Genomic DNA, 17856 nt, shown 5'->3' on the forward strand with positions numbered 1-17856 from the left:
TATGAATATTTGATCTGGCTTATTTTTTAGAGTCAACAGAATTTTTAAATGTTGACCTTAATTTAAATATGCCTAGTTTATTTCAGTCAGTTTACTCTATATGGCTATGCTGTATAAAATAAGATAAATTTCCTGTATCCTCATTTTTAAAAATCATACACTTGTGAATTGTAAGTTTAATTTTTAGAGATATTTTACATATTCATTTGTTTTTGGCATGTGACTAAATAATGTAAATGAAATACCACAAATTCTACAAGTTTGAAAAATTTTCCATAATTTTTTATTGAGCATTTATTCAAATTATTTATAAACTTTTAGCTCCCCCTAATGATGCGATTTAGCAATATCATATTTTTCAGTTTATTCAATTTCTGCTCATTTTAAGTGGTTCGATGAAATTGACTTTGCTTCATATTTTAAGCTGAATCTTAACAAGTATAAAGAATAGTAATTATACTGTTTGATTTTGGACATACAGGATAAATTTCTAGGCTATGGTCATGGCTGTAATAAACTTAGCAATTTCAATAATGATTGCACAAGGTGAAAGGTCGAAATGTGTACTTCCCTTTTCAAAATTAGAAGTTAATTATTATTTTTGTTTATAATGCACCATTCATGTATCTGGCTCTAATGTTAAAGCAGTCATGTTGTGGAATTTTTTTGTCCTTTTATTATGCTCCCTTAAATTATGTATCATTTGCCAAATGTAGACTGAAGCTACCTTTGCTTAGCTTTTGCAATGTAGTTTACCAGTTAGGCATCTTAATTTATCCAGTATGATTTGATTAGATTAACTTTGTCACATGTCCATTGAAACTTCAAAACATACAGTGAAACGTGTCATTTGTGTCGATGACCAACGTAGTCTGAAGATGTACTGGAACAGCTGATAAATGTCACCATGCTTCCGGCGCAAAAATAGCATGCCACTTTTTACTAATCCTAACCTGTACAGCTTTGGAATGTGGGAAGAAACCAGAGCACTCAGAGGAAACCCATGAAGTGAGAGCATACAAGCTTTTTAATTGACAAAATAATAATTGAAGGGTATTTAAAACTTTACATTTAGCTGATGTATGATAAACCCTTATCTTGCATCAGATATGTGAAGAGTGAATTGAATCTTGATGGTTGGTACTGTAAAGGGGCATTGGGGATAAGCTCTTCTCGAGCTTCTGGTCGGGTACAGGTATTGATTTTAACTGACATTTCGATTAACTGATGGCAGAGTTTGTCACTGAGATGTTGGTTAAAATCAATACCTGTACCCGGCTGGAAGCCCAAGAAGATGTCATTTGTCACATATGCCGGGAAAACACTAGATCCTTTTTCTGTAAAGCATTTTGCTAATTGCTAAGCTACCCTGCTGCCCTGAATTTTCCACATTTACTTTGGCATTTCATATAACCTCTGAGATTAAGTGAGCTTTGGCAATTCTTTGGTAAGAAACAATTTCCACTAAGTGCTAAATTTATCTCAATGAAAATATCTAAAGATAGTGGAAACTGGGAAAACCTGCCCAATTATGCTAATCTTGGTTCAAAACCAAGTGCTAAAGATTGTCCTTGTTAATTGAATGTTTAACCAGGAGGTCTTAATGTTTCTTTTTTATAAATAAGAAAAAAATAACAGTTATTTTACCAAGTTTTTTTTTCTAGTTCATTTCATTTGTTTTATTGTATTTTTGAATAGTTTCCAGTAGTTAAAATTTAGTTCAAGAATACTTGGTCAAGATCAATGTAATTCTTTAAATATTGACTTATTTAACCAAACATGCATTCATTTTGGCAATGAAATTAAGTGATGATAACTATTCAGTGTATCGCTTCATAGAAAATATCCCTGTTTGTCTGATCGATTTTTTTTTGAAGAAGTGAAATTCAGGTGACCTGATGGAACACTTGAACTACTTGAAGAAGCTTATTAGTGGGGAAGCAAAATTTGTTTTGAGAAGGAAATTGTTGGCACAATTGTAGTAAAGGATTGTTAGTAGTCAAAATGTTTTGACAGAGATCTAAAATTCTTGGCTGTCATTTTATGCCAGAAAGCTATTTACACACAACTTTGAAAGCTACTAGTTTGATTTACTGATAACCTGATGGAAGAATCAGATATTTCTCATTTTAATTTCAAAATGTACTGTAATTGTAAGGAGTTGCATGGCCATTTATTCTGACTTCCCAGAGCAAGCATCTTAAACAAACCTTTCAACCACTGTATTTCAAAGTGACCTCACATTGTAATAGATACTAGGTTCTATTTTCAAAGTAATAGTTGAAAGATATTTAAAACCTTACAATGACCAGAACATGATCTGTGTTTGGAAAATCAGCCTGTATTGCCTCTCATTTTGCAATGCAGAAATACTGTTCAAAGATCGAAATTTTTTTTTGAGCAAGGTTTGCAGGTTCAATCAGCACCAATATTATACACAGAACCTAGAATTGTGTTTCAAGTACAGGCTGAAAAGGTACTTGTATGGCCTCTAGTGGCAGAAATCAGATATGTCACTCTGTTTGTTCCACAATGGTAAAGATGAGTTTTTTTGACATGAGTACATCAAACCACGCAGTGAAATGCGTCATTTGTGTCAACAGCCAACACAGTCTAAATATGTGCTAGGGGCATCCTGCAAGTGTCGCCATGCTTCCGGCACCAACATAACAAGCAAACAACTTATTTACGCCCAACTCTAAGCTGTTCATCTTTGAATTTTGGGAGATAACCAGAACATATGGAACATACGGAAGTCACAGGGAGAATCAAAAAACACTTTACAGGCAGTGGCAGGAATTGTACCCTGATTGCTAATCACTGACATTTTAATGGCATTATGCTTAATGTTAAGCTATCATGTTGCCGATCATGATCACTAATGATCGTGTGGAATTTTCAAGTCCTGATATAGGTTCTTGAACTAAAACTTTGACTATCTCTTCCTTTGCCTCTACAGATGCTGCTTTGCCTGTTGTGTTCTTCCAGCAATTTGATTTTTTTTTCTCTCTTCAGTTATACTTGTTTGAGGTTTGATACAGTCTAAAATATTAGAGTATATTAAAACAAACTTAAGTTAAGGAATTAGAAGTCATTCCCAGATTACAGTATGGATCCATTTTGGTGAATAATTGTAACCCAAGTAGTTCACATTCAGAAATGCAAGCACAAACTGAGTTCCTGGATAGCAGAAGATGTCTGCAGCCACATAGCAAATGGCAAATCCCACTCGTTCATATGCAGATGTTGTACATACACTGACTGTTCGTAAGTTGGAAGGACCTACAAGTAAAGTTGTCAATAGCTAGATGCTCTAAAAAATGGCAGGGTAACAGTATCCTATGAATGCTACAATAAGGTGGTGATATATTGAGTGATATATAAAGAAACATTGCAGAAATGTTGGAACCCTTTAAAAGTACATGATCAATGTATTAGGCATAATTTCTGGAAAACTCAGCAACATTGAACACCCTGCAATCATTTGGTTTTCAAGAAAATTCCAATCTATTCCTTAATATCAACAAAATTAAAATTTCCAAATAATTCTTTTGCACTTAATTTAGTTTTCATTTTGCTGTTCATGTTTGATGGCATTTTATATGCTTCCGAGGGAAAGTTCAAATATTAAACATGTAAAAACGCTCCATAGATATTTTGCTGAATGGAATTATTATAAGTCTTTGAGAGTTTCTTCACAATTCCTGAATCTTACTGGTTTGATTGACCAGCAGAACTGATCCAGGTTTCAATATTAGTGATGTTTTATCAAGAAAAATAAACAGTCCCTTCAAGGAAGATTCCAACCAAATCCTTCAGTTTAGTAATCTGAGTAAAGTTCCAGTTGATTTAAAAACCTGCTGAGTTGCAGGTAAATCATACGTTTCCATTAAGGTTGACAAGTTATGCATGTGATTTTCTTTTTGGTTAATTTAGAGAAGTTGTGATATGTTATGTGCTCGAGGAATCTTGTAGTCTATTGCAAAGATAGTTGATTGTAATATACTTAATACACTTTCCTTTTTTTTGTTGTAAAGCAGGTGATGGGATTTTGCATGCTGTTGTCAGTCATGTGAGTGGGCAAGAAGGAGCTGTAAATTCTACAAGCCCGAAGCATTCTGGTAAAGTTCCTCCAAAAGTAACAAATGAGATGGTTCAGAAAGTCTGGAAGGAGTGCAATTTGAACAAGGCACAACTAAAGTAAGCTTAAATGACTAAGGCATAGAACTGTTAAGTGCTTATACTAGTAATACCATCCATAACCTTGGAATTTCCTGCAGTTTGGTATCAAGATATACTGGTAATAAATACAAATCAACAGTCTGAATGAGAAAAATAATTTGAAGTATTCATGTGCTACTGCACCAAATCTATTTTTATCAATCTAAAGCATATTTTAATGCCCCTTTGCATGCAGTAATAGATTCCCACTCAGGGCTTCTCTTCAAGTTGACCAGATTCTCATATACTTCAAGATGCAGATAACTAGTGTGACTTATACTTACCTTAACAAATAATAGGGTGGCCCTGGCAAGACAAGCAGTGGAAATTTTACTTTTATTTTGCTCTGTATGTAATACAGTTTAGTAGTTTTACACTTCATTTGTCCTCGACATTCAGAAATATTAAATAGGCTCCTCTTTATCTGCGTCATTATGTTCCTTTAGCAAAAGTTGTGTGCCAGTTTCTCTTCATTCTCACCTCAAATTGCTAATCCTTAGTTATTCTAGAACTTGTCTTTTTTTTTGTTACAGTGCCAACATTTTCCTTTTCTACAATCATCCTGACTGCTGAAGAATTTACTACTATTTAATTGATCTATTTGTTTTCCCACTAAAAATTAGATCTTTTAACTTGGCATGTAGCCATTGTGTTTGATGCAGAATCCCCGCCTGTTTTAGTAATTCTGTGCTATTTACTTTTTGCTACCTTCCTGTGTTGACTAGTGAAGAATTAAAATCTTATAGATTCATCTATTTCATCCCTCCGCCTTTCCACACATGGTATATTGAACTTTCATCCCTGTTCTCTTTTCTGTTGCCTTTTGAGATAGTTGATTCCAATGTGCTGCTTTTTTTTTGTCTATTTAGCTCACAGCTACTTCCTCAGTGCTGTAAAAACTACATTTGCTGGTATTTTTCACATGGCACCTTTAAAATATGTGTGTATAAATTAAGCTATAAATGTTGAAAACACTGGAAATGCTCAGCAGGTTAGACCAAAATAGAGCAAAACAGAGCTACCTTTTGTTTGCATTTAAAGTAGAGATTTGATGTTTGTTACTTAAGCTTAAGTCAATCAACTTGGCACAACAAATGATAAACATGTTAGCTTTTAATAATTCAGTACCTTGTATCTTTATCATTCATACACTTTAAGGGACTGTTGGGCACTCAGGACAATGTCCTTTTTGATCTTCCTCCTTTTAAATACAATGTTCAGAAACAATATTTTGACATGGGATATATTAGTAGTTTTTTAGTAATAAACCTACCCAATTGGGAATTTATACTTGTACAGACTGGCTTATTTGGGCAGTTTCATTTAAGATGATTGGAACGGTATTCCAATGCAATCCAAAAATCAAAATTTTTTGTCTTGTTTGGCAAAGTTGATTTTTAATAGAAGGCACTCTGAATCTCACTACTTTTCCATAAAGGAATGTCCTGTTATTACACTAGATTTTTCTAGTTAGTAAAGAAATAAGCAATATTTCTAACAATTGTAAATACATACACTGTACAGCAAAACTGGTATTAATAGTATTGAAATGTTATTTATGTACTGTAATTCAACTGCCATTAATCTTCAGCAAAGCCATTGATTTGTGTAGTTGAACATTTGAAGAAGAATGGATAAGATAACTAACTTGCTTTTTTTTTTGAAACTGGTGCATAAAAGAAGACATTCAACTAGTGAAAATTCTGAGGAAGAGGTGGCCAACAATTCTGCGGCTTGGGATTTTACAGAACCTAGCCAAAGAGCCAATTGTTCTTGTTCAAGGTAGGATATTTCTACTCATTTCCTCTGCTCATGAATGATCTAACATTTTTCTATTTGGGTATTGGTTTCCAGTAAGCACATAAGTATTCTTTTCTTCTGTATCCCCTTCTCCTCACTCAAATCCAAGCACAAAATAAAAACTTCAAGTTAGGTTGGTGAGGGTGGCCTATCTAGCTGATATTCCTAACTATCTAAACTCCTCTTTCCATCTCAGATATATCATTTGATTGTTACTTGATGATGATAGAATATAAGTTATGCAAAGAAAGCTATTCAAGGAGACCTTCCTTCTCTCTTCATCTCCCTTTCTCTTACTAAACATTTTAGAAAAGGAACATAATGGAAAGTCGTCATCTCAAGTCAATCAGTTTAGGCCTTGGACAAGCATGGAGTTCAAGATTTTCCACTTGATTTTGAAGATAAATGCTGAACTTTTTAAAAACAAATCTATTAAATGTAATCTTCAACAGTCAAGTGTTGCATAATTTGTGCATAGTACATATTGGGAACAGTGGATATGTGCATTCTATTGTGTAGTTTATTTTTGGTCTGCCTGGATTAACCAAACTTTACTGAAAAAGCAATGAGTTACTTATTCAGCATTCATAATCAGCTGCTTAACTGGTTTGTAAGTTTGTCAGTGTAACTGACTAGTAAAAATGCTGAAGTTATGAAATTGTAGAAGGTAGATGTTATGAGCAGTGACACATTTGTACCATCAACTTTCTTGCTCTTTTCTTGCCAGAAGAGTAGTCATTTTATTTTTGTGGATCATATTTTGTCCAGTAATCGAGGCAGTGAGAATGCAGTTAACTTTTTCCAATGCTGACAGCCAAGAATACTGTCTGTGTATTTGTGAAAATTTCTCATCCCCTTTTCACTGACTCTCAAATGGCATGAAACCATGGAGTTCTGCAATTCTTTCTGGAAATGCCTTGCCAAATATTACTTGCTCATTTTACTGTTCTTCCTCTAGTCCGTTTTTGGCATGCATCATTTAACAATCCATCGAGGTCTAATGTGTACTGGTAGTTCAAAGACGGCATTAGAGTTCATTCTCACAATCTGTTTGCTAGGGGTCTTTAATCATGGAGTGTTCTTCATTTAAATTTCTTCTGACGAAATGTATAAACGCTGCATCTTAATTCCAAGTCAAAATTGTGCAAAGGCACTGAGTTGTTCTGATCTTAACTTTTTATCTGATTTTTGAAAAAACTAGATTGAATGGAATAATTAAATTGTTGTTCTCGATCTGAAGTAATCCTTTTGATCTGACAGTTAATTCCCTTTGGATTTTATTCTTTTACTAATTAAATATGCAGATTTCTGATCTATAGTTCCCCATAATATTTTACGCTATATCTCCCAGCCCAGCATCAGATGGAATTTAACCAGTTTTCATATCTTGCATGGGCTTAAAATAGCAGCAACATCTTCCATTTTTCTGCATGTTGCTTTGTGCTCATGCTATGAGCTCTGCTTCCAGTGGAGCAGTACAAACCTCTGGAGTCTCCCATCTGTCAGATTGGGAAACCAGCCTGTTGAAGCAGTTCCTCCAATTCAGAGGAACAGACTTGTCAATGGCTGGAAGAATGGCAAGTGTTTATTTTAATTTGTCAAGTCTTAATTTATTTGCATCCACTTTTTGGCACTTAATAAAAATTCTTGACCATGGATTTAGTTTTTAAACAGATCTCCCGTGTTGAATATTTGAAAATATCAATGACATTCAACCAACATTCAATAACATTGACAACATGGACAGATGATGAGTCTCTGAGTGGGTTTCACCAGCCCTTTCCTGAATGTAGCAGGTTGTCTGAGCCCCCATGCTACCAGTACAAGACAAGACTGGTGCATACTTAACGAAGCAACGTGGTTCAAGGGCAAGCTGCCATTGGACAACAGATCTGTCCCAATGTATTATAAGTTTTTAATTTGGCATAAATGCACAGCATGTTTTTTGGAATGTTACTGCAATATTCTGTAATCTACCAGTTCTCAGCAACTATGTTAGCACTGCTGATCTCACAACTAATTTGAAATAAAGATCTTCAACATTTTGCTCGTAGTTTATTAATGCTGTGTTGATGTCTTTTTATTTGGGTGGTTACTTAATTGAAAATGTTAAATACATCCTGCAGGTAAGCCATGTAGCTTGAAAAAGTATTGATATCCAATATATATTTTTAATAGTTCCCATGATTTCATTTCTGAGAACTACTGTTATCACATTCATTGTTATTTTTGACTTTTTTGTTCTGGCCTTGTGCTGTTTGAAAATATTCTTTAAACAAAATGCGTGATTATTGCTGAATTGGCCCTCAACACACTTTTACTTTTCATTTGCAGGCAGAAGCTTCTAAAACAGCGAAACGCAACAGGCACAAACCGACCACCATCCATTTCTCAGCCTGGCTTCAATACTGGGCTTCCTTGTGCTTCCCTGCCATCATCTGCCTCCTCTAAGCACAAGACAAATGAGAAGCAGGAAAAAGGAGATAAGCAGCAGAAACGGCCAATGACTCCATTTCATCATCGACTGTCATTAACAGATGAGCTTTGTATGGAACAGGATCCTACAGGACAGAAGCTTGGATTAGTTGGTATTGATGTCCCCTTGGAAATGCAAAACAATAGGAAATATGGCAAGCCAGCATCTGGGCCTCCAGGAAACCAGAGCAAGCCACTTAATTTGAATCCTATGGATTCACCACATTCTCCTATCTCTCCTCTTCCGCCAACTCTTAGCCCCCAGCCAAGGGGTCCAGAAGCAGAAGGTTTGGAAGGAGCTCCTGTGCCCATCAATCCATTGCTGTACAGTAATGGCCTGGAACTTCAGGCAATTCCCAGCCTTGATGATAAGACTGGGCTTTTATCACAAAGACTACCACCTGTGCCAGAAGTCAGCGAGACAACTTTATATAACGGTATCACTGCACAAAATTTGGAGTCTTCAGGCAAAATCTCATGGCAGTGTTACAAAACTCTTTCCTGGGCAGAAAGAGAGTTCAGACCACCAGAACTGCACTGTGACAGATGTGATAGCAAGTTGGATAATCCAGATGGTTCAGCACTAAGACGGTAATGTTTGTATTTCAAAATTATTTGTCTTCTATTTGAATTACATTCAAAACTTTGACGTGGTGCTTTGAATTGGATTTGATTTGGATTTTTAAAATAGAAATCATCACTGATGGCTTTTAAAATATTGGTACATCATATGTTGCTCCATTAATAGGCTTTGTAATTAGCTGTGTCTGGGCAATAATTAGTGAATGATAAAATGAACAAACAAAAAACTTAATTGAAATGGTTAATATACTTGGGTTGAAAGTTGTAAAGCAAAATTATTGTTGTATAAATTATATTTAATTTATTATTTAATAATTACATTTAATAATATATTTATGTTTAATAGTTAGAGGCCTTTCACATGTTCCAAATGTCTGAATTAATGGATAATCCACATATATGAATGAGTGTTTGTGAGATCAGTGAGGTGGGTAGGGGCAGATTTGCAGTGTTGTGGCACTGCAAGTATCTTCTGCCTGGTGGAAATGACATTTCTATGTGCCTTCTTTCCCCACTTCCCTTGAGCCACAACAGTTGGGAGCCAGGTTGAGCCAAGCAAGCGGAGCTCAGAGCATTGAACAGACTCGCTTAGTCAGTGAGATTGGCTGACTGTCTCTCTTCCCACCTGCTTATTCTCCTGCCCATTGTTCATTTCCTATTTATGAACAGTTCTGAGAAACGAGATCCTGTTACAATGGTATGCAAAAGTTTGGGCACCCCTGGTCAAAATTTCTGTTACTGTGAATAGCTAAGCGAGTAAAAGATGAACTGATTTCCAAAAGGCATAATGTTAAAGATGACATATTTCTTTAATATTTTAAGCAAAAAATACCTTTTTTATTTCCATTTTTTACAATTTCAAAATAACAAAAAAGGAAAAGGGCCAGAAAGCAAAAGTTTGGGCACCCTGCATGGCAGTACTTACTTACACCACCTTTAGCAAGTATCACAGATTCGAAACGCTTTTTGTAGCCAGCTGAGAGTCTTTCAATTCTTGTTTGGGGGAGTTTCGCCTATCCTTCCTTGCAATAGGCTTCTAATTCTGTGAGATTCATGTGAGTTCTATTTTAATTTAATCAGTCAACAGGACTTGTTTCCAAAATGCATTAGGCTTGTTTAGATGTTCCTTTGAACCTTTTGAATAGAACTTTTTGGCAGCAATAAGCAAAGGTATGTTTGGAGAAAAAAGGGTGCAGAATTTCATGAAAAGAACCCCTCTCCAACTGTTAAGCACGGCGGGGGGGGAATCGATCATGCTTTGGGCTTGTGTTGCAGCCAGTGGCACGGGGAACATTTACTGGTAGAGGGAAGAATGAATTCAATTAAATACCAGCAAATTCTAAAAGCAAACATCACACGGTCTGTAAAAAAAAATGCCAAAGATGAAAAGAGGATGGCTTCTACAGCAGGATAATGAACTTAAGCACACCTCAGAATCCACAATGGACTACCTCAAGAGGCGCAAGCTGAAGGTTTTGCCATGGTCCTCACAGTCCCCTGACCTAAACATCATCGAGAATCTGTGGATAGACCTCAAAAGAGGCCCTAGAATCTCTCAGAACTAGAAGCCTTTTGCAAGGAAGAATGAGCGAAAATCCCCCAAACAAGAATTAAAAGACACTCAGCTGGCTACAAAAAGCATTTCCAAGCTGTGATACTTGCCAAAGGGGGTGTTAGTAAGTACTGCCATGCAGGGTGCCCAAACTTTTGCTTCGGGCCCTATTTTCCTTTTTTGTTATTTTGAAACTGTAAAAGATGGAAATAAAAAAAAGTTTTCTCGCTTAAAATATTAAAGAAATGTGTGATCTTTAACTTTATGCCTTTTGGAAATCAGTTCATCTTTTACTCGCTTAGCTAGTCACAGCAACAGAAATTTTGACCAGGGGTGCCCAAACTTTTGTATGCCACTGTATAACCTGCAGACTGCCTATATGATCTTCCACATGTCTTACTAGGTGTAAATTTGTATTTTATTTAAAGTATTTTTTTTTAACTGAATTCCAAAAATGACGCTATTGCAGACATTTTTTGGCTTACAAAAGTGCATATGCATTTCCCACTTCATAAAAAGCAAATCCTAGTTTATTTCATTTTGCATAGTATATATTATTTGCCTTAGTATGTAAAACAAAATTGATAAGCAATGCCTGAAAAATTTAAGTTTAATTGCCATCCACAAATTCATTTTGTCAAATGATTCTACGGTAATACCAGTATCAAATTGTGCAAAGGTAATTAGACTGTCTTTTGAGAACTAATGAGAAAACATTATGTTCTGATTTCAACTACCTGTATTTGTTTTCAAATGTATGTGTTGTGGGGAAATCCCTTCAGGTTATTAATTGTTTAAACAGCAACTCCTAGCTTTTGAGAAAACAAGAAAGTCAAGAAAAACTTTGCACAAAACTGAATTGATCTTTTACTTTATTGATGTCCACGTGAGTAATGAAGTAAACTGAGGGAATTGAAGCAAGCACAATATTTCTTCTGTTGATTTTCCTCACAGTTCTGAGTTATATCTCATGGTTTTTTAAGAGCCCAAAACTCACCCAGATCAGGCAGTAAGTATTAAAGTTGCCATTTAAGAATCCAGGTTTGGGACTGAGTTGGACTTGATGGTTGAAGAACAATATTTAGACCCAGAAATCAGCAGAAGGAATAGAAGTAATTTGAAGTTGGACTGAATCAATGAATTCTCGTGTTAGTGGACGAATATATGTTGGGTCAGGGTTTGATTGTCCTTCTATTTGTTGCTAATACGTGTTGATTATCTGGCAACCTAATATCTTAACTATTTCCTTTGTTAGAATTTTGTTTTCACATTCCCGATTTTTATAGTAAACCAGAAAGTAGCTTGTGTGAGTGATCTAGGAGCAGGTCCTTCCTTTATCCTTTGGAGAAGCAGTTGCTTCTTTGTTGACTACCATAATATTTGAGATCAGGAACTACATGAAAATTTGTGAAGACAGATTTTACCGTGCCATAATTTCATATACTACACTGCTCTGAAGATGTAATAGTTTAAATCTTCATTTTATTTATTATTTTCATTTCATTTAATACATTAATGAATTTTTGATTTATTTAATATATACTTATGTCCTTGGTTTTTGGATGTCACTGTCTGCTAATAGTTGCCATAGTATGTCATACCAATTTGAAGCAACTGACTAGCATGCAAGATCATTTGACGGGTAGTTTAGAATCACCGCACTGGAGTCAGTTATTGGTTTAAACAAGCTGCCAGAAAAGACTGTTTGGAGTCCTTTCCAAGTGGTCAATGGAGGATCATTTGAGTTTTTAAAAAGAAATTTAAAGTTGTCATTGCTGGGATTTTAAAACATTCTCTGGAAACATAACAATTACATTTCCCCACTGATATTTTTGTTCCATTTTGATATGGAAGAGACCCATGTATTCCAAATTAAATATCATTTGATGTGTCCTCATCCATTCACTTTAAGAACTTGCTGGCATTCTCTTCACAACTTGCACTGTGACCCAGCTTTGTATCATCAGCAAACTTGGATCTGTATCAAATGGCTTATTTGATGGAGGTTGTGAACAGCTGAAGCCTCGGCACAGAAACGCGTAGCATCCCAGTAGTACCAGCTTCCCAACATGATAAATACCATTTTGATTTCTGCTGTTTCTTATTGTTAACCAATCCTTGAATCTCGTGCACTAATTTTAATAATGCCTTGTATGCCATTTTATCAAAGGTTTTTATGAAAGTTCATTTGCACCTCATCTACTGGTTTTCCCCTTAATCTTGTACAAACACAAAATGCAAGTAAATCCAGATGTCATTCTCTTTCATGCATCCATGCCAACTGTGCCCAATCCTATCAGTGTTTCTAAATATACTGTTATCTCTGGCTTCATAATAAATTCTGACATTTTCCATGCTACAAATGAAAGGCTAACTAGTCTGTCGTTTCCCTGTTTTCTCTCTCCCTCCTTTCTTAAATAGTGGGTTACAATTACCGAACAGTTCTAGAACCTAGAGTTTTGGAAGAGGTCTACCAGTGCATCCACCAACTCCATAGCCACCTCCAGCAAAACATTGATATCCAGGTTATCGGTTCCTGAATGTTTACTGGCTTATAGTCCCAATAATTTCTCTAATATTTTCTTCACTGTTTATTCTCCACTATTGTCATTAGTTTTCTTTCATCTTTTTCTTTGAAAGACAAAATTTTAATGTTTCTTTGGCCTTTATTATTACCTGTATAATATAACCTGTCTCTAACTGTATGGGATTAACTTCTGCTAATCTTTCCCTTTTCACTTAACTGCGGTAGCTTTTACAGCGTGATTATTTACATATTCTACTTTTCTTATCAATTTCTTTGATTTGGTCTGCTGAATTTTGAACTGTTTTCATACTTCAGGCTTGTTCCTCTTTTACCAGCATTATAAACCTTTTTCTTGTTCTACTAATTTCAATTTGTCATTGTTAGTCCATTTTTCCTATTATGTATTTGTTATGAACTATGTATTATTACTTAAATGTTAGGTTTTTAAAAAATCTTAATCATTGTAATGTTTCATTTGATTGCTGTTATGGATCTTTCTTTTTAGCCTTTTTAGAACTGAGACTATTTTAGAGTCCCTGACATTTTTAAGATGACTTTTAATGTTTCTCAATGGCCAACCTAATTGATTTTTTTATTATCATTGTGCATAGATGCTGTACTATTTTATGGTTCGGCATTTGCATTTCATAATTCCACTTTGCCTATCTGTTTTAAAAGCATTTTACCTGATGTGAACTGTTTGATTTCTGTCCCTCTATATATGCTGTCTTCTTTTTCATTTTTAGACTTCTAGCACAACCTCATAAACGGTTCAAGGTTTCTGAAGAAAGGAGACAGGTACACATTCAGGAAATCAATTACCTGGACCCAACTAGACTAATGCAGCAGCATGGTGAAGGTCCAGGGGAACTTAATGACCCTTATACTTTTGTGGATGGTGACATTGAATACAGCTTTACTTCCATTAAAAAGTTTAAACTGGGTTCCGAAAAAGATGCAACCAAGAAATCGCAACAGAATAAGGTAACATTTCAAGTGGTTCACTGAAGTTTTATATTTGCAACCAGATTGTAGAAGGACGCAAAGAATTACATTGCCTGTTGCTGACTTGTTGTATTCTCGTTGTGATTAGTCTTTAACTTTCAAGTAAGACATGAAATCCTCTTCCTGTTTTTACTTCACAGTTTACTTTGTGTTTAACACACTGGTAATGGCTTGTGCCAGGGAAACAGATCTTATCCAAGAAAATTCATCATTTTCTTACGAATATACTTAGTTATTTTTATGTTCCTGATTTGTCCATACTACTTCCATGGTCTGGTTACTTATGCAAAGGTAGAAAAGTAAGGATAGTACAAAAAAATCTATTTGTTTGGAAAATGAACTTTAAATGTTTCAACTGTTGATTTACCTTAATAACACCCGCCTTTTATTTTGGTCACACTGATAAACTAAAATATTTTTGCACAATTTAATGGACTACAATGAGGATAACTTGGAGCAAAAAAAAATTAACTTTTGGCTTGGGCTCAAGATCCAGATACAAATATGAATGGAGAAGGGACCAATAATTATTTTTATCATTCTATTTTGGCTTTCACTGCTGCAGATTTCAATATGATGATAAAGTCATATTTTAATTGGTATTGAGCGTGTAACCATGTTTATGCCTAATACCGATTCTTCAAAAATCGCTTTTTTTCCCAGATGTCTTTTCTCAAGATATAGTGAAGAAAATAGTTTCATGTTTTTCCAAAGATCAAATATTCTGGAAGGTTTTCTTCAACATATACTTAAAGTCAATAGGATATGCTTCTACAGATTAGTTGAATTTTTTTGGCAAATAAATATACTTATTTTTAAAGCGTATTTTCTAAAGTTCCAGATGAATATTCTACAGAACTGAGATTGTTGGAAAATTTTAGTTGCAAGCACCTGAAGGGTCTTTTACTCTATGCTTGTAACATGAAAGGGGGTAAACTACAAATATAAATGATTAATGATTGTACATCTGAAGCATTAATATGAATAGGCTAAGAAATCACAAAGATTTTGAATGTAGTTGATCAGTTTCACACTGGAATTTGGATATCTGCAGAATAATGGGGGATGTCCAATGGGAATTTATAATTATTATATTTTGATACAGGTGTCACTGTAGGTTATTCATATGTGTCAATGGACTCTGGAGTGATTGGGAAAAGTAAAAATGAAATTTCTCACTATTATAAATCATAGCTGTATATGGGACAGTCTGGTAGTCCTGTTTTGAATCTCTTCCATGTATGCAAGTTTATAAATAATGTGCCAAGTGGAACAGAATTTTTGACTGCCACTGGCATATTTAAATTCGGCTATGAGCACAAAAGTATAATATGTTCCGAATAAGTCTTATTGTATCTTGCAGAAATATTGCACTGTGTCAATTTAGTAAGCAAAATATTGTATTGATTCCAAAATATAAATACTGCAGGAAAGTATGAAAAAATTTAGAAAACTTAACTTGTTCCTGAAGTCCATGTAATAACACCTGCAGAAATAAAAAGGCTTGGAAAATAAAATGTATTGCAAAGTTTGTCTTGACAAAGTGGGATAAAAATTTACACTGATCTATTTGTGTCAGTGCTTAATTTATATATCTTGTAGACCAGTCTAAGATATTTCAGGATTCACTGTTTTTGTTTTCAGCTAGAAGATGGATTTGGTACTAGGGAAGCTGCGCCTACTCATGCCACACAGTTGCCGGATGGAAAAGATGCCATGTCTATTTTTAGCACTGCTCCAAAATCAGGTATCCTCCAATCCTGGTGTCACTGTTGAGAAAAACAAGATACAGAAATACACAGACATAGACAGAGACACGCACGCACACACACAAACAGACGGACAAGTGTGCTACTATAAAGTTCTGAGAGCTGGTATACACTCACACTTCTGGCATTTTGAGAGATACTTTCTGCACTACCAAGCTCAAAAGCTACGTTACGCTAATGTAAGTAGCCACCCTCAGTTGTAAGTGCCCACCAGTTGACTATGCATGATCCACACCCTCCCCTCACGTCCGAAACAGTAAATAACTAGGTATCATAACAGATTATCTTATCTTACTAAATTATCTAGTGCTTTCTGGTAGCTGATCCTTTTGAGATGCAACTTAGCTTACCCCTCCAGCTCACTGCCATGTTCTTGGTTATTTGTCGAACTTGTGGTCATTGGCACAAGCAGATTTAAATATGAAATACTAAACTTAAAAAAAAAAAAAATGCTTACTTGCACTGCTGTGGTCACTGGTTACATAGTGGGTCACAAACATATGTGGGATAAGCCCTCATCTGTTGTGACTGGAAAGATGGTATGTGCAAAAGGTCATTATTCATCACAACAAGCATTCATTCTCTTGGAGACCTTCTCGGTAGAATTTCTGTAAACTCAAAATGCACCTTTTTTATTGAAGTACAATTCACCATTGAAGATGGGAGTACAGTGGGAGTACACTAAGTGACAAGACGTCTCTGAATGTTCAGATACCTTTGTTGGGACAAAGTAATTCCCACTGGGTTCTAAAAGCTTCTGTAAGCAAAGAATCCAGATAGCCAAAGTTAGTGTTGTGAGGGATGACTGCCAGGTTACACAGAAATAGCGATTGTTGCTGGACAGCATATATGACTATGACACGGTGTGATGTGCTAAATGACAAAATATGTCTGGCCTGGAAGCTTCCTTGATCTCAGTCAAAATGCTACAGAATAAGTGTTTGATGGTTGGTTTGAATGAAGGCTAATTAACATTCCTATTGTCTTACAATTGGTTGGTGAAAATGAGAACTTCCTTATGGTCATGTCAGTTTGCAAACCATTTCTCCTGATTGGTCTCCTGCCATGGACCAGTAGCCTGTGCCTTACAGACATTACTGTTTGTTTACAATGATATCATTTTAATTTCAATTTGTAATTTGTATTTGAACTGTTTTTCTTTGATGACATACTGCACATGCTGGAACTTGGAGCAATAAAATGCTGAAGGAACTCAGTGAGTGAGGTGGTATGTATGGAGGGAAATAAACAGTCAACACTTTTAGTCAGGACCTTCATCTGGCCTTGTATGAAGGATCTGAACCCAAACATCAGCTTTCTCAACACCTCCATGGATGTTGCCTTTCCTCCAGCAGCTTTGTTTATTTGAATACTGATACTCATTTGTGTTACTGCCTCCTATCAGCATTATACCATAAACTCATGAATAATCCCTAACAGAATGCATTTATTCTCATATCACTCTTGAAAAGCACTCGATAGTTTTTTTTCTTTAAAACTCGACATAATGACTTATTTAGCAAGGAAAATAATTCTAGTATATGGATTGTTTGTTCTTTAGAAACTCGGCAATCTCCAACCGGGCGGACGGTAACTGCAAGCCTCACTCGGGAAACTGATCTGGTGGTGTCTTTGAATGACCTGGACAATCTTTTTGACAACTCTGATGATGAGGAGAATGGAGTAAGCGAATTTACACTTAAAACGTGAAACAAGTTTTCAGCAATTGGATATTTGTGATAATTTTAAGTTGCTCTTGTTTATGATGTTGGTCTTTTTAAGGGGACTTGGACCTTAATAAATTTGTAGGTATATGACAGAATTGTGTGTTAGTTGCAGATACTAATTAACCCACTAATTAGAGTTATCGAAACTTGCTATGACCACCCACAAAAAAAAGTAGTTGCAAGGCTTTGCATTGCAGC

The 17856-nt window shown here is 35.3% G+C and overlaps 1 protein-coding gene across 2 annotated transcripts in view; it reads left to right on the top strand.

Annotated features, from left to right (window-relative positions):
* The window catches only part of LOC134338564 (mediator of RNA polymerase II transcription subunit 13-like), a 179354-nt gene that overhangs the window by 131949 nt on the left and 29549 nt on the right, over positions 1-17856 (top strand). The window contains exons 8-13 of one of the 2 annotated variants that reach the window (XM_063034480.1): positions 4038-4200; positions 5902-6003; positions 8356-9087; positions 13904-14141; positions 15807-15909; positions 17493-17614. In XM_063034480.1, the coding sequence (XP_062890550.1) occupies positions 4038-4200; positions 5902-6003; positions 8356-9087; positions 13904-14141; positions 15807-15909; positions 17493-17614 (1460 nt within the window). The remainder of the gene's footprint in view (positions 1-4037; positions 4201-5901; positions 6004-8355; positions 9088-13903; positions 14142-15806; positions 15910-17492; positions 17615-17856) is intronic. The other variant, XM_063034481.1, reaches the window with a different exon arrangement.

The sequence above is a fragment of the Mobula hypostoma genome, chromosome 27 (genome assembly GCF_963921235.1).
Source record: "Mobula hypostoma chromosome 27, sMobHyp1.1, whole genome shotgun sequence".
NCBI classification, from domain to species: Eukaryota; Metazoa; Chordata; class Chondrichthyes; order Myliobatiformes; family Myliobatidae; genus Mobula; species Mobula hypostoma.